General features: G+C 38.7%; 2 protein-coding genes across 3 annotated transcripts in view; one reads left to right on the top strand and one right to left on the bottom strand.

Annotated features, from left to right (window-relative positions):
* The window catches only part of LOC134205622 (G2/mitotic-specific cyclin-B3), a 67,132-nt gene that overhangs the window by 19,623 nt on the left and 20,238 nt on the right, over window positions 1-27,271 (bottom strand). The window contains exons 1-2 of one of the 2 annotated variants that reach the window (XM_062681038.1): window positions 4,560-4,741; window positions 3,941-4,494 (exon numbers count right to left, since the gene is read on the bottom strand). In XM_062681038.1, the coding sequence (XP_062537022.1) occupies window positions 3,941-4,014 (74 nt within the window). In that variant the 5' untranslated portion in view covers window positions 4,015-4,494; window positions 4,560-4,741. Of the gene's footprint in view, window positions 1-3,940; window positions 4,495-4,559; window positions 4,742-27,271 lie in introns of those variants that run through there. The other variant, XM_062681037.1, reaches the window with a different exon arrangement.
* On the top strand, window positions 11,495-12,160 carry LOC134206847 (uncharacterized). The gene has a single exon (XM_062682579.1). The coding sequence runs from the start codon at window positions 11,495-11,497 to the stop codon at window positions 12,158-12,160; it is 666 nt and encodes a 221-aa protein (XP_062538563.1).

Here is a 27,271-nt window from a genome sequence, read left to right as displayed (position 1 = left end):
TTACTCAGATAGTCCCCGGCGGCGGATCTATCCTACCCCGACAGGACGGAAGCTTCCCCGTAACTGACCGTGCTATTATGATCGCTTCCAGATACCCTCTGGTTTTCACGCCATTTTCGCTGCAGCGATTTCATGATCTGCGTTACCGCTCTTCCTATTTTGTTCCACTAATTCTCATTTTTGCACATTTCTTGCACGATGTTCTCGAGGTTTATCTTACTAGCGCTGCCTGCTGAGAGCACACTTCGTTCTGTTCTGAATCGAGGACAGTCGAAAAACACGTGCCCCGGTGTCTCCTCGCAGTTCGGACAGGTCGGGCAAAGGGGGGACTCTGCGTGTCCGAATCTGTGCAGATACTTCCTGAAACATCCATGGCCCGACAGGAATTGTGTCAGGAAGAAGTTGACTTCCCCGTGTTTTCTGTCCACCCACAGCGACAGGTTCGGAATGAGCCGATATGTCCACCTTCCTTTCGAACTACTGTCCCAAGCCAGCTGCCACTTACTCATCGAATTGGCTCTCGCAGTCTGTAGCACTCACAGTCCTCCTCCAATAAAATGTTTATGGGGGTCATTCCTACTATGGCACAAACCGCATCCATCGATATGGTACGGTATGCACTTGCCACTCTCATGGCCATCAGCCTATAGGTGCTATTGAGCCGAGTCAGATTCCTCCTCGTGATTACACCAGCCGCCCAGACAGGAGCTCCGTATCTGACGTAGATACGCTGGCCAGGAGTCTTCTCTTACTGCTACTAATCGCAGAGCTGTTTGACATGATTCTGGTCAACGCTGTGATCGCTTGAGTTGGGTTCTCACAAGCATAATCGACGTGGCTATTGAAATTGAGCCGGTCGTAGATCATACCTCAAGGTACTTTACCTCTCGCTTTGAGGCGATGGTGACTTCTCCGGCCGTAATTGTACTATGCTGTACTGCCTTTCGGTTGCTGATCATCATCTCTTCAGTTTTGTGATGGGCCGATGCAAGATCTTTTTATGTACAGGTTATCCGACTTCGTCAGTAGATGGGAATAACCAGCGCGGGGGGGGAAACATACATTTCCAGTGCAAAACGTAAACAAACGGGCATAAATTCCATACAAAAATCCAAGATGGCTGAGTTGGGGATATTAACAAGTCGGATAACCTGTATACATAAAAAATCTTGGGCCGATGCCAGCTTTTTTCCGCACATTTAGTTTTCGATTATTTCTATCGCCTGCCCTGCTCGTGTGTGTGTGCTGGAGCTCCCTTTTTTGACATTTAACTTTAACCGATTTGCTCATACAGTGAACGTTCGCTAATTGGGTTTTTTCTAGTTGGGGCGCTTTTTAATTGGGGGTTCGCTAATTGGGGCGAAACCCAATTAAAAAGCAGCTAAACTTCAGAATATGATGTCAAAAACGCGTTAACGTTTTGTTTCCGTGTTTGGCGGGATCGATATTTTCTGGTGCGTAAAATTTTCTTTTGTTCAATGCAAAAAGTAAACAATATTGACGCTTGTCAAAACGCCCCAATTAGCAAACGATCACTGTAACAGATTGCATTCCATGGGAAACTCTGTCCTAAATGTCAAAGTACTCGCGATTTCAATGGCACACCACTCGATACGGAAGTAGCGCACAACTGTCATTTTTATTATTTCACGACGCAGCAAAGCTGAAATTATAAAAATGACAGTTGTGCGTTGCTACCGTATAGAGGTTGCTGGCGTTTAATTATCTTTCTCTTTCAAGCGCAAAGGAAAGATAGGATTTGTTTTCATCGGGAAACGTTTCCCGAAAACAAATTCTATCTTTGCCATGCGCTTGAAAGAGAAAGATGATTAAACGTCAGCAACCCTTATTGAGTGGTGTGCCCTTGAAAACGCAAGTACTTTGAAATTTGGATTCTGTGAGGAGTGTCCTCAATGTTTTCTAGTGAAAATGGTTTCAAAAGTTATAGTCAATCAACCTTTTTTAAACCAAAAATACGTAAAAAAAACTTTGGCTCATTTTTTCAGCACTTTTATAAAGCTGGTTAGCATGTAATAAGTTGCATTTGAAGAGAAATCCTGTCCCATTCTTTCCAATTGAAAATGGGCCAGATCGTACTATGGGTTCAAAGGTTACAGCTAAAATATTATTTTTCTAATGCATGAGAAAGCCACCGCCAGGTGGATTCATCAGGGTTTTGACGTAAACTACGTCTAAGGTGAAGACTCGGATACAGGGTGTCAAATGAAAATTTCAAAACTGGGGATCGTCACGAAATCATGTAAGATTTGTAACATTAATAGGTCCTTTATCTTTCAATGGATTTTAATGATTTATATATCAATCAATTCGTAAACTCTCCACGAATTTGCCAGTAGTATTGAAACTATTGATTATCAACGCTAAACTATTGAAAATTTTAGTTCTTCGATGCATCATGCATCCCCTATACAGCGCGTTCCTATTTTTGGTAATTGCCTACTTTTAGGGTATTATCTATTATTGAACTGGGTTGTATGAATGGGGTGGCCCAGCCGCTAGACAGTGAAGTCGCTATCTCCCTCATAGAGTGGGAGATGCTGCTAAAGCTGGGTAGTATTGTCGTGGTTGTCGATGGTTCCTTCTCTTACATATTAAGTTCTATATAGAGCAGAATAGCTGGTTAAGTGTACTATATTTGGTTTTACGTAGTTTACGCCGAGCGGTCGTGTCTTGTATACAATCCCAAATTTTTGGTCTGCCCAAACCAAAGATATCAACTTTTTTAAAAGACTTTAAACATTTCTCGCTTAACTTTTCAAAAGGACCTAAGTAACATTTTTTTCATGAATTAATTTGAATAGCACAATCAACAGAACAGCATGAAAGCTATTGATTGCAGTATTCAAGTTAATTCATAAAAAAAGTGTTACTTAGGTCCTTTTGAAAAGTTAAGCGAGATTTATTCAAGTCTGTATAGTGCACCCTTTCAATTATTTCTATGGACCACTTGTGTCATGTAAAAAAGCAGCCGATTAGAAACAGCTGTTGCGGAATAATAAAAAACACAGACGTAACACTATAGAAATTATCATCGACCATGACTTCAACGATCGATTTGAATTTGATTGATTGCACGTTTCACAACTAGAGGCGCTAGCGTCGTAATCCTTTGAGTTTGACATTTCACTTCAGCGCCTTCTGGTGACAATGTCATACAAAACATTGTTTCGTGCAATATGCTCGCAAGATCGTGGTAGAGTAGTTGAGTGATGGATTTTTCGGAAAAATGTTCAAGCTGTTACAACCCATAGAGTTGTATCCCATTATAATCAGCTCGATCGAAAATCAAATTATGTTATGTCGGTTTGTCTGTGATAATAATATAGCCACAGACAAACAGACATGGAACATTTTCCATTCATCGTCGCACAAACAATAACGACATCTGTTGTTTTCATCGACTTTGGCAAATCACGAACCAGGTAGCGGTAGTGAACAAACGTCAAACTCGAACAAACTCGATTGGCGCACCATGGGCACCAAGGATTATGACATGACCAGTAAATCAGTAAACGATTGAATAATCTCGAGTGTTGTGTTTGTTTGTCTGTGATATAGCTTCATGTATGGGTGAAAAATGGAAAGCATTACATTTTGGTTGTTACGGCCTTTTCAAATGTAAACCTAGAATTAATGTTACGTTACACTTGGACCACCAGCTGTGGGTGGCAATGTTTACAATATTTTGGATTAATATAAGATTAGAGCATTTGAGCCCACAACTTTACTGAAGCACATGAGGGTTCCGATCCACTATTGGTCAATTTATCCCAGCTGTTGCAGGCAAATTAACAACGATATCTGATACATATTTGCGTCAGCTTTTCCCAGATTTTGGGAATTAAAAACAAGAAGCCATTGTTTATGTATGTTACTCAGTCAGGCCTCATTATAAATCATCTATGTTTAGTCAACTTACCTCGTCGTAATAGTTTTCTTAAGCATCGGTAGTAACGTCGTAGTTCCAGATTGTTTCGTAGGAGCCATTTTCATGCCGAAACAGTATCCGAATCACAACAATAAATGAATTAGCACCGAATTGTGAAAATGCTATCCTCTATATTTCCGTTATGCACATACACTTAGCACAGCACAATATGAGTTCAAAAGAATTGAAACAAATACACTGGCACGTGGACGCCCCCACTGCAACGACGACAACTATTCAAATACAGTAACGGTTATTTTTCCTCTTCACTAGTCTGTTTGAGTTCTCATGAATGCTTTTAACACTTCCAGAACAGCATTTTTAACAACGTTCAGGCTTTAATGATTTATTGATAGTGAATTCACATTTCACACAAACACTTCTTCCTGATTTGAGACTAGCGAAATTATATTGCAGTTTCCATATGAGTATAGCTGTTGTACTGTTTAATTACTAATCACTTTGATCAAACAGTCAATTTATTTGAAGATTCCGTAGTCGTAGTATTGCTTTTGTTACGAAAGGACGAAGACTCAAAAAGCACTCTGAAACAACAGAAAAAAGTCAAATGTTAAGAGCAATTCACAATAAGAAAAACAGCTTGGCTTACATGTACCCAATCGATTCGGGTTAAAATTTGTTAATAACATTAATATGAATTACAAAACATATTTAAACAATAGATAACAACAAAACAATATCAACAACACAGCACACTAAATTATCGAATGTGCTTCAACAAAACCTATTCCCCGACTACCATCGTTGAACGTTGTTGTCGATCGCGGGTGCAGTATAACCACCCTTCAACGAAGGCAGATTCTCAGAGACCGCGCTTTACTCAAGGACGAAATGTGGCATGAGTGCGAACGAGAGCAAATGCTCTTAGGATTTATTCCTTCTACACCCATATGCCGTTGGAAGGTCCTTGCAAGAGACCCCACCGAGCCAAGAAGTAAATAACCGAAATTTTTTACCTATCTGTCTGTTGGTATGTGTTAGATCGATCCAAATTTAAGGATCAGCCAGTACATGCTCCTTTACTACCTTTTTTGTGCAAGCGTTTCGTACATGTATCCTTACTGCTTCTTTTTTCTGTTTTGTTTCTTTATGAGCAAGGCGGTTGGCTGCATGTGAGGACATGTTACGCGCCAATCGAAGGGTGTGATACACATCTGTAGAAACCATTGGCGAGTGCACCGGTGGGGTAAGACGGTCTGCCATAGACAAGATATTTTATTTAACGTACACGTAATGCGGCAAGTCATCATTTATTATTATCATTATTTTCGCGACGGAAATCTCTGTTCCTAGAACAGATTCTATGACTATGAAGTATGACCACGTATGATTATGATACATTTATTAGTTACATAAATCTAGTTTAAAGCGAAATTTTTGTTTAAAAACCGCAAGACAATAATCCAGAGAAATGGATAATATAAAAATAAAAACGGGGCATCGTGCCGTTCCGAGTCACCTTAGGACGAACTTTTCGGGAATTCAATTTTGTTCCACCTCGCGTTTTCAAGGGCAACAATTTCAATGTTAAAGTTACTAGCAGCTGTCATCTTTTTATTCTACGCTTGCTGCGACGCAACAAAGCTAAAATAAAGAGATGACAGTAATGTGTATCGTCTTTGTTGAGAGTGTTGTCTCTGAAAACGCGAGGTGAACATTATTTGGATTCTGGACAGTTTCACCTTAATTCCAAGAGAAGTGTTGCCGGATGCGTGTATTGTATAAGTATATAGAACATTCCGTTCATGGCAATATTATAACTAGGAGTGGTGGAAATTCGCGATTTCGCGGAACCGGGACAGTTTATTACATGAATGATTTTCTCTGGCTGCCGTGGACGTGGTGAATCAATATTTTTTCTACTGGAGCATAATCGAGAGGTCCATCGAAACGATTAAATCGATTATTGTCTCCACTGTTGCGAATGGACAGCTTGTGATCCATGATATTCCGTCACACTGTTTTTGAACCATTTGGTGCCGATATTGTTCTCTGGGGTAAGATTGAGCAGTATACTACCCCTAACCGCAAGTCAGTCCCATCTGTATATGGCATCCATATACTTGCGGTTAGCGGCAGTATATGCTTTGCGCCGAAGTTTGACATGATGGAATATTACATAAATGAATCCCCATTCTTGCGTTGCGTTTTGAACGATTTGAGATTTATCGACGAACATTTCTGGATTAACTCTCAATTGCGTTGGAATCGTTCTGAGGAAAGTACATGACAGATAGGGTGTAAGTTTGCTTGGAGGGACGTACTTGTAGAAAGGGTGGGAAATCTTGTTTTTCCAGGTAAATATAGAATAGCTCTACAGTGTAAGTATAGCCGAAGCTAGGTTCAGTGGATTATTGCACCGGTGCTCTTTTTGTTTAAAAACCGTTTTCCTAGTGCCAATCGAGAAGATGCCTCCGACGACATCGACCTCCAGGAAGACTTTAGCTTGAAGACAACACTGAGCTCACTACTCGTCATGTTCCGGGATCTGTGGATGTAAAACTACAGCATTGCTAATGACAACAACATTGTTTTTTTGTAAATGTTGAGATAAACTAAACTTGCAACAAGCGTTTGTCTCAAACTGCAACAGAATAGGATAATGATCGCCTGCCGCGCATTTAGAAAAGTTGTCGATTTTCGATGACGTTGATTGCCCATCTGTTGACATGATTTGTGTTTTACTTCTGAAATATACAAATTCTCGCAGTTCGAAAAGTTCACAATTACCTAATAATACCAGGACAAAGACATATCGCTGGTTTTTCATTTATCAGCGACAATTAGTAAATGCTTGGGAAACTCCTTGTCCAGGACGTATGTGCATTTATCGAGAAGTTGAGCTGTAGGTAAAGGTGAACGATGTGATCCTAGACATCGCAACCCACGAAGACTACGACAAGGAGGACGAAAACTGTTCCAAGTAGCGATCGGAGTTCGGAGGCAAATACTATGACTTGAAGTCCATACTGGTTGGCTACGTGCCCGGTGCCGCTACGTGCCCGGTGCGGAGGACGACGGAGGTCCTTCGTAGCTTAGTAGGGAAAGCACCTGTCTAGCGTACTGGTTTCGTGGGATAAAACCCCACCGAAGGCTTCCGCTCCGGTTACCCTCTTACCTTTTATGAACTAAATCTATCACATGTTGTGCATATGCATAATCGAGTTTCAGACATAGTAAGGTTAAGGAGTTTGAAAAACCACCTGCCCCCAAATAATCAATTCAAAACCTGGAAGCATCGCATCAAGCAACCATGCAGCGTGTACAACTGCCGGAAAATGTGTGGCAAACCTTTGACCGCCAAATGGATGATTGGTTAAACTTTTATGACCAGTATTTGTCGCTGATACATGAGGGCCCTCCTTAGCCGTGCGGTAAGATGCGCGGCTACAAAGCAAGACCATGCTGAGGGTGACTGGGTTCTATTCCAGGTGCCGGTCTAGACAATTTTCGGTTTGGAAATTGAAAATCGACTTCCATGGGCATAAAAGTATCATCGTGTTAGCCTCATGATATACGAATGCAGAAATGGTAACTTGGCTTAGAAACCTCACAGTTAATAACTGTGGAAGTGATTAATAAACAGCGAGCTGCGAGGCGGTAATGTCCCAGTGAAGGATGTAATGCCAAAGAAGAACATAGGTACGCAGACAGGGAATTCCTGTAGCGAGCGGTAGTACCCAATCTCAATGGTCAATACATCCAAAACTAACACTAGCGTGTGAAAAGACCACAAGAAACTACCGCGTCGCATGCAATGTGGAAATCGGCCTGAAAAAGAAATGTTCTTGTAGATAATAATAAGACAGTTTGGATTAAGAACTAATATATTTTGACTGTTCTCTTAAGTAGTCTCTTCCTTCATTTGGTGATAGGCATAGCATAAAAAAAGATCGTACGGGGCTAGCCAAGCAGGGAGCCTATACGTTGTCTTCCTTCTTGTCTTTTAATTTCAGATGGAGCATTTTCGACAACAGGTACATCGAAGGCCACGCCCGACTCATTGTTCGATATGGTCCCCTGGAGTGAGCTATTTCGATTAGCAGGAAGTGGATCAAATTCTAGAATAGGCGTTTCATTTTCTTGAACTGCTTCTGGTGGATTCTCCAGGTCCAATGTTTCAGGAAGTTTGAATTCATCCAGCAGAAGTGCTCAAAGAAGCCATATGACTGATGGATCAGTTACTTTTACGTTAGAATAACGTTTTCGTAGCTGATTTGTGTGTGTTCGAATAAGGCGTCTGGTTTCAAGCAGAACGGTTTAGTTTACTAAGCCTTTGCGTTCGATGACCTGTCCAGATATCCACTCCGTGTCGTTGCGGCGATGACCTTAAGCTTAAACTAAATCTTCAGGATCGAAAGCTCTTTTTACTGCACCGTGATATTTGTTGAACTAGAACATCTGTTTTTCATTTAATCATAGTTGGGCATAAAGGGCATACACGGTTAGAAAAAAGTACCTAATATTAGGTACTTTTAATTCAAATCGGGAGTTCAGTGTGGGAACCCAAAATTAAGTAATTTTTTCTCGAAATTAAGTAAAATTCACTTAATATTAAGTAAAATATATTGAATTTTAATTAGAAACTAATCAAAAGTTAGGTGAATTTCACTCAACTTTTGTAAACATGAGATTACTCAACGTTGGGTTCCCACACTTTAATGCCCTTGTTGAGTGGTTTTGCTCTTCATTTTATGACAACAAAGGGAAGAAGGAGGGAGATGCAAGAGAAAAAACCCTGATTAATCCACCTAGCGGTGATGGTGCCTTTCTCGTGCATTATAAAAATAGTATTTTAGCCATTACTCTTGAGCCCATAGTCCGATCTGGCCAATTTTCAAAAGGAAACAATCGGTTAAGTATAAGTACCTGAAAAATGAATTTTTTGCTCAATTTTTCTATAAAAAAGTGGTATTTTGGCCATAACTTCCGAGCCCAAAGTTCGATCTGACCAATTTTCAATAGGAAACAATGTTAGAGCATCCTGCGTCGAATGCAACTTGTTGCGAGTAAGTCGGTTAAGGATAAGTACCTGAAAAATGAGTGACATTTTTTTGCTCAATTTTTCTATAAAAACCCTGATTAATCCACCTAGCGGTGATGATGCCTTTCTCGTGCATTATAAAAATAGTATTTTGGCCATTACTTTTGAGCCCATAGTCCGATCTGGCCAATTTTCAATAGGAAACGATGGGAGAGTATTCTGCGTCGAGTGAAGCATGTTGCGAGTAAATCGGTTAAGGATAAGTGCCTGAAAAATTAGTGACATTTTTTTACTCATTTAAAAAAAAAAAAAAAGTGGTATTTTGGCCAAAACTTCCGAGCCCATAGTCCGATCGGACCAATTTTCAATAGGAAACAATGGTAGACTATCCTGCGTCGAATGCAACTTGTTGCGAGTAAATCGGTTAAGGATAAGTACCTGAAAAATGAGTGACATTTTTTACTTATTTTTTCTATAAAAAAGTGGTATTTTGGCCATAACTTCCGATCCCATAGTCCGATCTGACCAATTTTCAATAGGAAACAATGGTAGAGTATCCTGCGTGGAGTGCAAAATAATGCGGGTAAATCGGTTAAGGATAAGTGCCTGAAAAATGAGTGACATTTTTTTACTTCTTTTTTATATAAAAAAGTGGTATTTTGGCCATAACTTCCGAGCCCATAGTCCGATCTGACCAATTTTCAATAGGAAACAATGGTAGAGTATCCTGCGTCGAATGCAACTTGTTGCGAGTAAATCGGTTAAGGATAAGTACCTGAAAAATGAGTGACATTTTTTTTGGGTGGGGTGCGCACAGACACACACACATACACACACAGACATCACCTCAATTCGTCGAGCTGAGTCGATCGGTATATAACACTATGGGTCTCCGGGCCTTCTATAAAAAGTTTGTTTTTGGAGCGATCATATAGCCTTTACCGTATACTTAGTATACGAGAAAGGCAAAAAGTGGTATTTTGGCCATATCTTCCGAGCCCAAAGTCCGATCTGACCAATTTTCAATAGGAAACAATGGTAGAGTACTCTGCGTCGAATGCTACTTGTTGCGAGTAAATCGGTTAAGGATAAGTGCCTGAAAAATGAGTGACATTGTTTTACTCATTTTTTCTATAAAAAAAAGTGGTATTTTGACCATAACTTCCGAGCCCATAGTCCGATCTTACCAATTTTCAATAGGAAACAATGGTAGAGTATTCTGCGTCGAATGCAACTTGTTGCGAGTAAATCGGTTGAGGATAAGTACCCGAAAAATGAGTGACATTTTTTTTTTGGGTGGGTGCGCACAGACACACACACATACACACACACACACACACACACACACACACACACACACACACACACACACACACACACACACACACACACACACACACACACACACACACACACACACACACACACACACACACACACACACATACACACAGACATCACCTCAATTTGTCGAGCTGAGTCGATCGGTATATAACACTATGGGTCTCCGGGCCTTCTATAAAAAGTTTGTTTTTGGAGCGATCATATAGCCTTTACGTATACTTAGTATACGAGAAAGGCAAAAAGTACCTAAAATTAGGTACTTTTTTCTAACCGTGTAGCTTCAATAAATCCAATGTTGGACTGATAGATCTTGCTAGGAATAGTTGTGCAGGAGTGTTAAGGGAAAGCCAGAGTAAACGCGACGAGCGATGCGACGTTACGCGACTCACGTAAAAGAATAATAATCATTATCACCAGGCTGTCAAATTGTACAATCAGGAGCGTTTCGATTTGTCGTTGAACGATAAACGGAGAGAAATGGTTGGAGGTGCTCAAATATTATTTTATTTTCCGTTTAAAGAGTAGCAATTACCTAATCTTCATCTGGCTTGTTATTGCAGCCCATCAAGCGCGAGAGAAGATCTGCATGTCCGAAACATGGTGTTGGGATGAACTTGATATTAAAGTCATATAGTAGCATCTTATGAAATCGATCTTATGAAAGCGTGAGCGATAGCTTTGACTCACTCTCGCGCCAACGTTCAAAGCAGCAACATCGGAAAGTGGAAAGCTGGTCTTGTTTTAGCTTGTTCGCGTCCACGCGGTTTTGAGCGAAAAAAAGTTTTACATTTTCTCGATTGAAAGTGAAGGTTATTCTCATGTGTAAATAGTCATAGTTTAAGTTCGATTCTACTTTTATTTTTAAGGTTCCATTAATTTTATCTAATCTTTGAATTCGAAAATCCAAAAAATATATTACTATCAGCTAGAATAGGTTAGGTTAAGATTGTATGAAAGTGGTGTAAATATAGGTTAAGTTTCAGTGCATGAGTGCGGATGAAAACGATTTCAGGGGGTTTGAGGATCGGGATGTGGTAAACCGGAACTCATCCCCAGGTAAGTCTGGAATAAATGAAGGCATAAGACATGGGGTACGAAGGAAGCTAGAAGAAATTATTGAAACTCAGAAGGCCAAAACGTACAAGATAGATAAGGGTAAGGAGATGACACAAAAAAAAGAAAACGCAGCAGGCAAAATGACAGACAAAATGAATGTTGACTTGACAGACGAGACTGACACAGGCAATACTAACAACAACGGACAAGACAAAAGGAAAAATCAAAAGAAAGAGGTAAACACGAACAAAAATTCAACAAGGAATGACTGGACCAAAATACGACACACAGCTTTCTACATCACAAGGGAAAGCCAAGATGTCAAACCGGTTCATACAATGGAAATCGCAAAAATATTACACAACATCGGCATCAAAAACTATAAAGAACTGAAATTTGCTGGACAAGGACGGTACCGAATCACATTCAATCGACCGAGAGAGGCAGAAGACTTGCTTAATTCCAAGCTTCTGTCGGAGGAGTTTAAATACAAGGTGTATGTACCCAACATGCTGAAGGAATCGATAGGGATTATTAGGAATGTCCCCCCATCGCTCACCGAAACCGAGATTCTAAACAACATCCAAACAGGAGGAAAGAAGAAGATCATCAAAGTGGAACGGATCAACAGGATGAAGGACCAAATCCTAATACCAACATACACAGTGAAAGTCTACGTAACAGGACAGGAACTTCCAGAAAACGTCTCGATCTATGGTGTTCCAGCGATTGTTGAAGCGTACATCTTTCCCATTAAGATGTGCAACAAATGTTGGAGGTATGGACACAGACAAAGTAAAAAGTAGGAATGAACGATGCGAAAACTGCGGACAAGAACATGGCGGTCAGGATTGTTCCAACCCCACCAGCTGTATTCACTGCAAACAAATGCACAAAGTAACAGACAGAAATTGCCCGGAAAGAATACGTCAGGACAAAATTCGTTACGTCATGGCGAACGAAAGACTGACTTTCATGGAAGCAGCGAACAAGTTTCCAAAACCGAATCAAGTACAAAACAGACTGGACTCACTAACAGATTTTCCACCGATCATAACGAACGATCACAATACACGACCAAAAACAAGACTACAAACTACTCAATCAGACAATAGACCAGCAAGACAGGTTTCTAGAACACGAAATAGGTCTGGCAGCCAAAACAAACATCCACAAGAAACACAGGTAGACGTTCCTCTATCCTCAACAAAATTACAGCTATTCAAAAACCATCCTCAAACACGCAGAAAAATCCAGAAATAGTAAGGACACAATTGACTCAGACATTTTGTTAATAAACATAAGTGACCAAATCAAATCGATCATAGAAGCGGAAGTAATGACAGTCAATTCTAATCCCACCCAATCAAAAACTTCATGGGGAGTTTCAGGAATCTAAAGTTTGTACAACACAATATAACCAGTATTCGCCCATTAGATACCCGTAAATCTCTTAAAACTTCCTTAATGTAAACAAAATAGACATTGCACTCTTACAAGAAATTTGGATCAAATCAAACGAAGAATGTAAAATCCCCGGATTCAATTTTGTTAAACAATGTAGGCAGAATGGATACGGAGGAGTCGGTATTTTAGTTCGAAATGAAATTACATTCAAAGAAGTTGCATTGCCAGATCTAAGCCCATTAGAAACAATAGCAATTAAAACACTAAATACTGAATACCCTATACTAATTATTTCAATTTACATCCCTCCACCTCCAATCAGAAATCAAAACATAAAAGATCCTTTAAAAAAAATAATAGACATAATCGACCAACTAAAACTTCCAACAATTTTTGCAGGTGATTTCAATGCCCATAGTCGTACTTGGAATCCTAACCAAAGTAATTGCCCTAGAGGAGAACTACTTGAACACCTTTTAGAAAACACTAATCTCATTAACATGAATGATGGTTCCCCAACTTTAATAAAATCCCCCAACACCTCCCCATCAACCATAGACTTAAGTTTGCTACGTCTGACATAGCACATAGAAAAGAATGGACCATACACTTCGATGAAATAATGAGCAATCACAGAATTATAACTTTCGAAATACATAACACAGCCAAAAATTTTAATTACAAAATCGAATGCATCAATAAAACAAAAGCTATAGAAATGATAAACCAGATAGACGTAGACACTATTATAGACCAACATGACATTCTTCCAGCAATAAAAGAAAAAATAGAAAAAATAAATATCATAGAAATAGTAACAGAACTCCAAAATCATGGTGGAATAAAGAAATTGCTGATCAACTAGAATTAAAAATAATCTGCTAATCCAATACTTTAGAAACCTAACACAAGAAAATTTAATACAATTTAAAAAAGCCAAAGCGAAACTAAAACAACTAATAAGGAAAGCCTCAAGAAATGATTGGAATAAATTAATTGACTCAATAAATCCAGATATGGGATGCAAAGAACTATGGAACATTGTTAAAAGAATAGGAGGCGGATACACATCCAAAAATAATATTCACTTACTAAATGATAAAACAATAGCATTAAAATTTATTGATATTAACTTCCCAGAAATAGAAAATGAAATCACTCATACAACAAACACAGCTGAATCAATTCCAAACATTTCCCTTTCAGATTTAATTAAAACTATACACTCTAAAAAAGATTCATCTGCCCCAGGAAACGATGGTCTTTCCTTCCAGATTCTTAAAAAATTAAATCCACCAATCCTTATTAAAATAGTTGATATGTTAAATTTAGTATTAAGAACAGGAGACATACCTAATGATTGGAGAGAGATAAAAATAGTTCCTATACTAAAGCATAACAAGGACCCCTCTAAAGCAGAATCTTATCGACCAATTTCGTTATTAAGCGTTTTACTAAAACTTCTCAATTTTACAGTTAAAAAACACTTATCAAATTTTTTAAATAGAGAAAATCTTTTGCCACCCTATTCCTTTGGATTTAAACAAAAAATATCAGCAGTTAACTGTGTAAATACTCTTGTCTCACACATTAAACAAGCTAAAAGAGAAAATGAAATAGTATTAGCAACTTTTCTAGATTTAACAAAAGCGTTCGACAATGTAAATATTGAAAAATTGATAGAAATTCTAAATGACATAAACACACCCCCAGAAATAAGCAATTGGATTTATCAATATCTAAAAAAGAGGAAAATAATTTTAAAACTAGCAAACGGTACAGAGATAATTAGAACAACTAACAAAGGATTGCCTCAAGGCTGTCCATTGTCCCCCATTTTATTTAACATTTATACCATGCAAATACATAAATTAGCTAGAAAAGACAGAATGTTTTTTCAATTCGCAGATGATTTTACAGCAGTTATCATAGCCAAAACAATAGCAGAAGCAGTAGATAAAATGAACAACTTTTTAAATCATACAGTAAACGCATTGAATGAACTAGGAATGATAATAAACTCAGAAAAATGTGCCACAGTGATATTCACAAATAAATTCCACCCCATAACCAGTATCACTATACAAAACACTCAAATAGAAGTAAACCCTTTCCACAAATTCCTTGGAATTTTCATAGACCATAGATTAAATTTCAATAAGCAAGTTGAAAACAGCGTCACAAAAGCTAGAAGAAAGATAAACATACTGAAAATGATAACAAAGAAAAAAAATGGAGCCCACACTGAAACAGCACTTAAAATTGCTAAAACAATTGTACAACCCCATTTAGATTATGGTCTAATACTTTCAGCAGGAACATCCAAAACCTCTTTTACTAAATTAGAAACTGTCCACCACCTTTACATAAGAACGTCAATGCGATACTTGAAATCAACCCCGAACCATGTAATTCTAGCTGAAACAGGAGAACTACCCTAAAAGATAGAGCAGAATATTTAGCTATCAAGGAAATAACCAAAAATTTGTATCACAATAATAGCCCCATAGTACCCTTCCTTATTGAATCTATCCATACTGAAGAAATACACAAACATAGTTCTTATTTAGAAACAATAGCAAACATAAATAACTTCCATTTACTACAATTAGCAAAACCCATTTTCACTTTGCCAGCCAAAAACTTAATAGTCAATACAGAAATCAAAAACTTAACTAAAAAGAATCTAACAAATAACGTACAAAAACAAATGGTAATAGAGTTAATTAAGACAAGCTACCCAGATAAATATCTTATTTATACAGATGGATCAAAATCACAAGATAGAACAGGCTACGGGATCTATGACAGTCAAGAAAAAATCTCTTATAGTGGTAGGCTTAGGACACAGTTCACGATCATGAATGCGGAGCTTGCAGCAATTCTAAAAGCAATTGAATACATTTCTCAAAGTAACATTCAATCTCCAGTAATATTAACAGACTCGAAAAGTGCCACAAAATTACTAAAAACGTTGAAGCAGGTGAAAATTATTTAGTCAATGAAATAATACATAAAGCACTATTATACGACAAACAGATTATTCTACAATGGATACCGGGACACATAGGATTATTAGGAAATGATAGGGCAGACTTGGCTGCTAAATTAGGTGCTAGTAAAACGAATATAGAGGATTTAAAGTTGACAAAAGGTGACTTACTATTAAACATTAAAAAGAAACCTACTGCATTTGGGATCAAAAATACAAAACAATATCCTTAGATAAAGGAAAACAACACTTTTAATAATGTCTACAGTAATTCAAAAGCCATGGTTCGATAATATTAATTTATCAACAGATCTAACAGTAATTATATCCAGAATTAGAGCAGGACATACAGCTACAAAAGATAGACTATACAACTGGAATCTAATTAGCTCAGACAGGTGCGACGAATGCAATGAAACCGAAACCTTGACACATATCCTTCACCACTGCCCTAAATTCCAAACAATTAGACTGAAATATCCAATATTACAACAAATAGATGATATTACTCCTATTCTAGCTGAAAACAAACCAGAAAAATTAAACAGATTGCCGAATTCTTAAGAGAAACTAAAATTAGTGTTTGAAACTAGCTAATCCGCGAAATTTTGATAAACAAACTTAAACCGTGACATTACATTTGACACTACCCGACACTGAAATGAGAGTACTGTCAAACTTCAATATTCCCGTTTCGTTTTCATAAATGACATGCGATGTTGTCACCCGCAAAACAAGACTTGGCTGAAATGGACCGATAGGTCTGCGCCAAAAGAGAGAAAGAAAGAAAGAAAGATAGCTTTGACTGAGCCATCTTGACAACGATGCAGGATTACAGCTCCCCAACGATGATTTGTTTTCTGGAATCAAAATGTGTCACCACAAGGTTGGATAGCAGAATTGATTTGAAACGATCGAATGATTTCTAGCAATCAACCATTTCCAAACAGCATTCTTCTTCAGCAAACAGTCAAGTGGTGCACAAAGTTCCTTCATTTGCCCAACGAACCGACCGAAGTAGTTGATCGCACCGAGATATGAGCGTAATTGCGAAATATTGGTTGGTGGAGATATTTCTGAAATAGCGCTTGTTTTTGCAGGATCTGGAAGAAGGCCATCTTTGTCAATAATGTGACCCACGAACTTTATCTCCGAGAGAAAGAATTGACACTTTTCAATACGTATAGATGAAAACCGTATTCACGAATTCGTTTGAGCACAGCATGCAATCGGGAGTCATGTTCTTCTTGAGTTCTTCCAGAGATCAATATGTCAGTAACGGCTTGACACCATGAATTCCGGCCACCATGCTATCAATGATCCTCTGGAATGCTCCAGGCGTGGACTTGACACCGGGCGGCAAACGATTATACTGAAACAATCCTTTGTGCGTCAACCGTCTAAGACGAATTAAGTACTCTCCATTTAATTCCACCAGTTAATTTTCGATATCTTTGCAGATACGTATTTCGACCACAACTGTGTGGTCGTCTTCAGTGTCTCGTACTTGACTCGACTTGAGAAGTCGAGTCAAGTACGAGACACTGAAGACGACCACACAGTTGTGGTCGAAATACGTATCTTCAAAGATATCGAAAATTAACTGGTGGAATTAAATGGAGAGTACTTAATTCGTCTTAGACGGTTGAATACATTCCACTAAAAGAGCGTTATATATTTTCCTTTGTGCGTGTTTATCGTGAGCAATTTTCGAGATGCTTCTTCGATAAATCGATACAGGCGAAGAAACGGCAGCCTGCCAGTTCTGAAAAGATGTCGTCTGGGAGTGGTAAAGAATGGCGATCTGACTCAAGTACTTCGTTGAGACCAGTAGAGTAATCCCCGCATATGCGTACGGACAGATCGGGTTTACGAACTACCACTACCAGGTGTAGCCCAATCGGAGAACTGGACTGGATATATGATGCCGTTGTCCTATAGTCTCTGCAAATCAGTATCAACTTTAAGAAGTGCAGCGTAGGCCACTAGTCCCTTGGTACAGTATACTGAGCGTGATTCTGGCTTCAGACAGAGTATTTTGCTTTGCCTGACATTCCGTCAGGAGTGACCTTACTGGCATTAACCAGAGAGCTAAACGAATTCGACCCGAGACCAAATTGATCGATTGTTTCAATTCCGAGAACGTTGAGATCCGGATTGCTTCCAGTTTACCAATTAGCCAGGTCCGGATGTCGGAATCGCGCGATGACTGAAGACCGCTTACAAACCTAAGCGTCTTGAATTGATCACTGGAGAGTTTTTCAATCTGAAACGCTTCACAGTTTTTCTTGGCCGATGCAGCGTACGATGAATAATCATCAGCGTCGTTCTTCACGTATTGAAGATACTGATAATAACGTGCGTTGAAGAGTGACTTTTGACGTCCGAACAGCTGCTTCAGCTTCGTGCTGGTATCTTCAAAACCGAAATCTCGCGGATGATTCGGTAGAATATTGTTCACAAACCGTTCGTGGAATAGTGTTCCGATTTCTGCAGAAGTAGCCTGACCTTTGCCTTGTTATCCAAATGCTTTCCGTCCTCCTTGAACATCACCTGATATCGAGCGTACCACGAATCAAAGAAAATGCCGCCGTCAGGATCGTATTGAAATTCGTCAATTCCGCTGGACCGTGGTTCAATAATTTTCTCGCTTTCAAATTGACTGTTTTTACCCTGCTGAAGAGCCGCAATCTGCTGCTGTTGATTCACCATGAGATCCGTTAGCCGGAGAATCGCTAATTTCAAATATTCGTCGACCATTCATGATTGTTTAATGGTTTGAAAGATTCAGAAGCTGATGAGATGACTTGACAAGAATGGGACACTAATAAATGATTTGAGTGTATTACTGAAGTTAAACGATTTACAATGATATGGAAATGCTATATCATATATATCATATATAATATCATCTTCCAAACGTATACGTACATGTTCATGATAGAATTAGAGGCGAATGTGCTACCCAGATAACCAACAATAGCACCGATCATTCAAGTACCAGAGAGAACAACTTAGCCGAAACCTGTTCAATCCGTCCATCTGCGCACAAGTTTTTTTTTCGTGAAAGATATCACCGCGCGTAGTTTCAGACAATCTCCTATACATTTGATTACCAGGAAAATCATAGGATCATCAGCATAGAGAATTCTGCATCCTGAGGGCAGTACAAGACATACATCATTAAAAAAACAGATAAAACAAAAGTGGTCCTAGATTACTCCCTTGAGGAACACCTGACAGAAAGTATTATTGCAATGTTATTCCACGGTAATTTGCGATGTCCTGTTTATCCCTTTTTTTAAACACAGGAAACATCTTACTTTTTTCCAGTGGTCAGGGAACTTTGACTGCATCATATATTTATTGCATATTGAAGCAAGTGTTTCACAAAGAGTATCAATGCATTTTTTTGAAAATCACCGAAGGGATTCCGTCAGGCCCAGGTTGCCATGAAGATTTCATCTTTTCAATACCTATTCGTACTTGGTCATTAAAGTAATGTTATGCATATCCAGTATATTCTGCGGCACACTGAGAAGCGCATCCTCAATTTGCTGATCTGAAGCTGTTTCGTTGCAGAATACTTTTGAGGAATTATTTGCAAACAAGTTTCTCAGTTCTTCTGGTGAGCAGGCGCTGTCGTCTTGTAGAAACATACGACACGGATATCCAAATTCTTTCCGCTTACTGTTAACATATGCCCATCAGAACAGTTTAGGATTGCGTTCTAGATCTGTTTCCGTTTTCTGTATATGTAGTGAGTAACGCTGCCGATTGTAGTTCTTGTAAGTGTTGCTAGCTTGAATAAACTCTCGTTTAGTAAAGGGATTCTTGTTGCTTTTGTATATTCGAAGCGCTCTAGCTCAACCACGTTTCAGATCGCGTAAGAGCTGGTTGGATCACGGTGGAGTTAATTGTTGTCGTTGGACAGGAACGTGCTTTTGGAAAAGCTGATTGAGTTTGTCCACAAGGAATTCTACTGTGCCATCAACATCAGACGCCATGTGCAATGGTGACCAGTCAATCAGCTGAAGCGAATAGTTCAAAGATGTAAAATCAGTTTTCCGAAAATTCAACGGATTGCTCTGGGCTAGATCCACGAACGAAACAGGCACTGAACACTTGAGAGTAACAGCTAATGCAGGGTGGGATACATATGGTTTTACTGATGATTCAACTGCTTCAACGACTTCACATTCCAAAGATGCTAAATCGTTAACGAATACAAGGTCTAATGTACGAAATCTACTGTTCATTACGGAGTTCATCTGATTCATGCTGAGTAGTGGCATACCGTCAAGTAAATCCGAGCTAGATCTAGAGAACGTTGAACACGATGCATCCGGATACATTCCTATCGTGGTACTTTTTTCCAGTTTAGTAGCGGCTGATTGAAAATTTCATGATTTAATCACCAAAAAGCAAATGGAAATCCTGAGGACGAAGCGATGCATCGACGGCTCTAACGGATTCGATGTGTTTGTCAATACACCGAACATCTATAGCATTGTCAGGAATAAAGTATACAACACCTTTACAGATGTTTCGCCCTGATGCTGAAATGCATATCCAAAGCTGTTCGATTTCATTATTAATATTCTGACACATTTTGAAGGAAATCTGCATGAAACAGCCAGGAGAACACCTCCTCCTCTTCTCTTTGACGAGCTCGTGGCGCTCCTATCCGTACGATTAACATGGTCGGTCAGCAGATCCACGGTTGAGATTGATGCACTTAGCATGCGTTCAGTTCAACATGCTACACTACAACTTGTGCCGGCATGTCAGAATTTATAGAAACAAAGAATTTAAAAAATAAATCCTGCGGAAGGGACGAATTAAAAAAACGTCTGTCAAAAATACCTTCTCCATTTTATGGTATCCGACGAAACAGAAAAATGATTTTCCATCTTTCGTTGTGCTCGTTGTCCAGAGAATTTGGCTCATCGCGTTGGTGGTTGCACCTTCTAGCCTATGGTTTTTTATATGTTATAAAAAACCCTGATTAATCCACCTAGCGGTGTTGATGCCTTTCTCGTGTAAAATATACCAAAAAAATATGAAGGAGATTTTTTTAGCGTGTTTTGGGCATAAAAATAGTATTTTAGTCATAACTTCTGATCACATAATCCCATTTGGCCAATATTCAATAGCAAACAATTGGGCAGGATTCCCCGTCGAATGGAACCTGTTGCGAGTACTTTGGACAATGCTAAGTTCCAAAAAGTGTGTTTACACACATACATACATCACCTCAGTTCGTCGAGCTCAGTCGATTGGTATATAACACTATGGGTCTTCGGGCCTCCTATCAAAAATTCGTTTTTGGAGTGATCATATAGTCTTTGTACGAGAAAGGCAAAAATTAACATGATGAATGAAACTTCTACAAAGGCTGTTATTGAGTAGCCTAGTCTCAAAAGTAATATTGCTGATTTTGAAAAATCATTTCAATGCTTGAAAGCAAGCTTAATTTATGAGCGTTTAAAAAAATAGAAGGAAGTTAAGGAAGTTTCAAAACGATTAAATAATAAGCTCAATAGTTTTCTTGTTTTCTTTCGCGGCGATCATCAAAATAACGGTGATGCATTCCAATGTACTGATGAGGGAATGAATTGTGCAACGCTTATATATCATGTCTTGAAGTCATCGTAACAAGACGAAAACAGGGGAGTTGGCTGCATATTTGCAGCACACAAACAACGAGAAGCATGACTTTTTGTTTGTTACCTTTTTGTAAGGATATGAATCTCGATTTTCGCGAATGGTAGCTCTGATTTTTCTCATCATTTCCATCGTCATCGAGTAAGGGCTCAGGGGAATGACAGCAAAGAGCAAAAATTTAAATATTCAGACAGACAGGCGCACTAATTATGTTCTAGTTGAATAAGCATTGTGATGTGCAAGGCACAGCTTTTGTTACTTCTTCTTTCGTTGACGGCATTTATTGAGAAAGCGATACCCGCATACTCGGGAAGAAAACCAGGAAGCATAAACCACGGTAATACGTCTTGGGCCATGATGCATGGGAATATGGTCACGTTTTGCAGACAAGTTCCACTAACAGTGGTGTGCATGCAATGCGATCTTTGACATTCACTGCCACGAAAGTAGAATCTTGTTCAATATAGATACAAATGAAAGGTTGAAGCGTTATTTTCCAATTGAATCAGCTGAGACATGTTTCTTGGTACTAAGCATTATCCGATTCACTTGTAATAAGTTGCATTCGAGAACCATTGTTCCGCCATTTGAAAAAAAATCGATCGGCCAATTTAAGCAAATCATTTGAGTTTTTATTAAACTTTGACAGTAAAAGATTATTATCCCCTTGCAATTCTACTACCAATCGAAACAAAATTAATGTCAATTCGAACGAATACGAGCTATTTAGCTGAAAAACTTTTTTTTTAACTAGGGGGAAAATGATGATTCTTGTTATACTTGTTATACTCAACGTATCCCCGGGCCGTGGCCAATCTACGTTGTATGACATTAGGCAATACGTTTACACTGCTGGGTTAAATTTTCAACGTGACGATTAATTTATAGAACTCATGAAATCAATGTGAACTCGACTCGTGGAAAACTTATTCCAGGTTATCCGAGGCTTGTGATAGACCCTTTATCACAACGGACCTTTCCATCCACTGACTGGTAGGCTCGAGTGTCCCGTCCTCTGCTTCAGACCCATAAGGGGTCCGAAACAGTTCAGTTTCAGGGTAGTAAACTTGTGAGAGAATAGAAGATAGAGGAGGAGAATGTGGAGCGGCTTGTTGACCGCTTCCGGCTCTAGCGACTGCTATGGAACCTATTTATTAGAGAATTGTTTGTAGAGATAGAAACGGTTTTGTTTATGTACATGATAGATGTTCAGACAGTTCGGGATCGCAACGATAGAGTTTGTTATAGCTTAGAAATCTTTCAGATGATTTATACTTATGGTAGAAGGGAAATGATTGAAATCCGTTTTCTGATGATTGTCGAAAAAGCTATGTAGATTGATATGATATAGGTACGTGCAGTTTGGGATTAGCATGATCACGTTGGTTTAAGTTTGGAAACATAAAATAGAAAAGGAGGGAGCAGGAGGGGTGGGGGAACAAATACCTAACCATTTGACGTAGAAAGATTAAAATAATTAAACTGAATTAGAATTAATCAATTAAATTTTACACTTTTGATCGAACTTGAGTTAAAAATGTGTTCCAAGCGTGCCCACCGAATTAAGTATATTACGAGTACTGATAACCTATGCTACTAAATAAAGCTCGTGATTAAAAAAATGGAGGTTGGCTCATCAAAATATAATATTATTCTAGATATTCTCTTAAGTATGAAAACTGAATCCTAACTATCCCGAAACTGCCTTCACCATGCTGCCGCCCAGAGCACAGCCGCCTCTGCCACTCATAGGCAATGTCCCGTCCACTGCCTTGACAGCCTCCAGAAGTATCTACCAAAATATTTGAGAACTAGAATGAATTATTAACATGTCCCGCCATTACATAAAATGATTTGTTCAAGCAAAGGCGTCATAGATGCGGGAACGACATCGTCATAAACGACACGGGACAACCATGCCCCACACGACAGTGTAACAATGCACCGAATCTGGGACCTCCTAAACTTTTCTATGCAACGCAGAGTTTTACCCTCTCTTGCGTTATGTGATGTTATAAATAAGCTCCTAATCATTTGATGGCAAAAATAAAAATAAAATAAAAATAATCAAACAAAATTAAAATATTCTAGCTAAATTTTACTATTTTGGTCGAGCATGGGTCAGCCGCCTGACACCCGCGTTGAAAAATATGTTCCATGCGTGCCCCCACATAAAATAATGACGCGTGCTAATCACTAATGATACTAAAAGATTTAAATGGAATTAGGTATTGTTCCCGCTTATCATTTTAGCACCGCCAGGGGGAACTTGGCCGATACCCACTGCACTTTTCTTTCCCTTAGCACAAACAATTAACCATCATTTGTGATATTTAAACGGAATATTATTGGGAATTCTGAAAAGGCAGACAATCAATGCAGTTAGATTGCCAGGTAATACGTGCACATCGTAGCACTGGTGATGCATCACAATCGTATATATATACAGGAGTATATGCACTATATGATGACATTGACCGGAAGATTAGATAAGCATTTCCCCCCAACTAGGGGGAAAATGATGATGTAAGGATTTCCAGTTTTCATCAGATATTGAGAATCGACAATAACTTTTCACAGATTTCATTCAGTTTAATTTAGTATAAAAATTTAGTTGAAATTACTCTTCAATAGTGTTTTAGACTATCTGGCTTATACTATACATTATAAAGGGGCCCGCCATCAAAGATTAATTAACTGGTCGCAGTGGATAATGTACCCGACAGAGAAAAGTCCAATTTCTAGAACTCAACTCTAAAAGAACGATTCAGGAGAGCTTACGATTTGGCACGGATGAGTTTGTGTTTTTTTTGTTGGTTTTCGATACTATGACAAAAATAAGAACGCAGACGGAAATACCTGCCTCAACCCTATTATTTATAATTCAATAGATCGAAACGAAGTTCGTCGGGTCTGCTAGTATTTAAATAAATAAAAGGTAACTTTTGGAATAAGACGTGAAAGAGTCATCTCTGAATCGGTATTGAATATATGAAAATCGAGTACCTATTGGAGTTTAATGCCTAATACATAAACCAGTCAGTATGTTTGCCCCATGTATAGATACAGAAACCGAACTCAGGTAAAATCGAAATATCGAAGGGTGAACATACGAAAACGAAAACGTGTCGTGAAAGGTGTCGTGAGCAACAAGCAAAATCTGATACCCGATGACATTAGACGAAGAAGATTTCTTCCGTCTGTGGGGATGAGAGAAAGCACATTGCATGAGTCAACAACGGGATACTTTGATATCCTTCGATATAGAAATAGCACATTGATCTCGGTTGATTGAAGTGAACAGCTGTCGAGAAGGCTCAACTAAAAGATAGGTAAATGAAAGTCGGGCGCAGAATGGTTTATAATTTTATTTATGGTGCAATTAATTATAGCAAGACGAATCTATGAGTGCAATTTTCGATTGAAATTTTGTTCGAAGAATGTATCAAAATATGAAGGTTTATAACTGATCACGAGGGCGAATAATTTTCAAAGTATATAAAGATGCGAGTTTTGTTATTAAAGTAAGTAAATAATTCAGGTATGGAAAATAAATTTTAAAACAGGGTCTGTTTTTCGTTACGATCAGTTAACTCCATAAATTATTTTCAATACGATGAAACGAATTATTAAGTGAGACATTTGACTCTTTATCGCGGAGAACGGATGTTTGATCTAAAAGTATAGTAAGCACAACTTTTCTTTCCGATCTCTGTAACAAAAGTAAACCAGAGGTTTTTAATACAACATGACAATCAACTGACAATGGCTGAATCAACAATTTGAAGCTCGCCAAGTCGTTTTAGGTAGACGAATTCCTCGACCACCAGTCTTGCATTTAGAACTGAACGCGAGCTAAGAATAGCATGTGCGTTCTTAAAAACAGAACCTGATCACAGCAATCACAGCATGACACATTCTAGCGCAATGTTGAACAACAGGTACGAAAGTCCATCACCTTGTCTTAGTCCCCGGCGCGATTCGAACGAACTGGAGTGTTCGCCCGAAATCTTCACACAGTTTTGCACACCATCCACCGTTGCTTTGCTCACTCTGGTAAGCTTCCCAGGGAAGCTGTTGTCGTCCATAATATTTCATAGCTCTACGCGGTCTATACTGTCGTATGCCGCCTTGAAATCAACGAACAGATGGTGCGGACCTGGTATTCATGGCATTTTTGAAGGATTTGCCGTACAGTAAAGATCTGGTCCGTTGTCGAGTGGTCGTCAACGAAGCCGGCTTGATAACTTCCCACGAACTCATTCACCAATGGTGACAGACGACGGAAGACGATCTGGGATATCTCTTTTAGGCGGCGTTAAGGATGCGGTGATCGCTCGAAAGTTCTCACACTCCAGCTTGTCGCCTTTCTTGTAGATGGGGCATACCCGAGCAAAGTCTGAAAACATAATGAGAGCATATAGAAAACATATTTTGATATCAAATCGAAATCATAATTTGTTTCAAATATGAATCGTCATGACTGATTACATATTTTGATCTCATTTTGCTGTTGATTTCTAAATTGTATGATCTGACATCAAGCTGTGTACTTATTTTGTTATCGGAACCAATATCAAAATTAGTTTTCGATTTGCTCTCATCGACAGCAGGAATAGTTTTCGATTTGATGTCACAGTAAGATTTTTCTGCTGTAGATTTTGATCTTTTAACCGTTAAAACGACCAAAATGATATCAAACTGAGTTATCAAAATTAGGCGATTTCACAACAACAAAATTAGTTATCGATTTGCTCTCAAGCTTTGCTCGGGTATAACCCCTTCCTTCCACTCCTCCGGTAGCTGTTCAGTTTCCCAGATTCTGACTATCAATTTGTGCAGGCAAGTGGCTAGCTTTTCCGGGCCCATCTTGATGAGCTCAGCTCCGATACCATTCTTACCAGCTGCTTTATTGGTATTTAGCTGTTGGATGGCATCCTTAACTTCCCTCAAGGTGGGGACTGGTTGGCTTCCATCGCACAGTGTTTTCTAACCCAGGAATTCGTGATCAAAAATGTTTTGGCCATGAAAAGTTGATTTTAGAGTCTCAGTGACTTCGGAGAAAAGTTTCAGTATGTTAAGCTTCATATCCTGGAAAAAAAATTTTTTTGACTAATCCCCCTAAAAGTGAGATGGAAATTCTCTTTCCTCCAATTATGAAGATACATCATTGGTGTCTTCGAAAAAGTTGTAGAAAAAGTTTCTACGAAAAATTTTGCTATATAAACTTTATTTCTATCTGCTATAGAAGTCGAGATATGGGTCGTTATTTATGAACGACCACCAAAAATCAGGTTTTTCACGATACTTTCGTCAATATATTTTTTAGATTTTTCAAATGTTCTACAAAGATCTCCGTCGCGATAAAAAACATGAACCTTTCGAAGACAGTTTCTCCTTATTTTCAATATTGACGAAGTTATTGACGATTTTTTGTTCAAAAATGAGCATTTTGACATTAACTGCATACATGTAGGGGCAAAATGGGGCAGAATTTTATTTAGGTAATTGAAAGTATAACTCATGCTCTCATGGTTGCATTGTAACATATATGTGACATAGCTTGACAAAAGTGCCGTATGAACATCTTTTTCTTCTTCTTCTTGTCTATATAATAAAAATGAAATGGTCTGTATTCGTATCCGCATAACTCAAAAACGGCTGGATGGATTTTCTTCATTTCTTCAGCAAATATGTTCGTAATCCTTTCCGACGGGTTTATATGATATTTTCTTATGCTAAAATCACGGGTAAAGTTGACTAAACCATGAAGAACTAAAATAAGGAATCGTATGGGCATGCGTAGTTCACAACGCGCATTTTCGCCTACTATGCAGAACAACGTCTGCCG

The sequence above is a fragment of the Armigeres subalbatus genome, chromosome 1, assembly GCF_024139115.2.
Source record: "Armigeres subalbatus isolate Guangzhou_Male chromosome 1, GZ_Asu_2, whole genome shotgun sequence".
In the NCBI taxonomy this organism is placed as follows: Eukaryota; Metazoa; Arthropoda; class Insecta; order Diptera; family Culicidae; genus Armigeres; species Armigeres subalbatus.
Note: the sequence above shows the minus strand (reverse complement) of the source record. Positions and strands in the feature narration are given on the sequence as shown.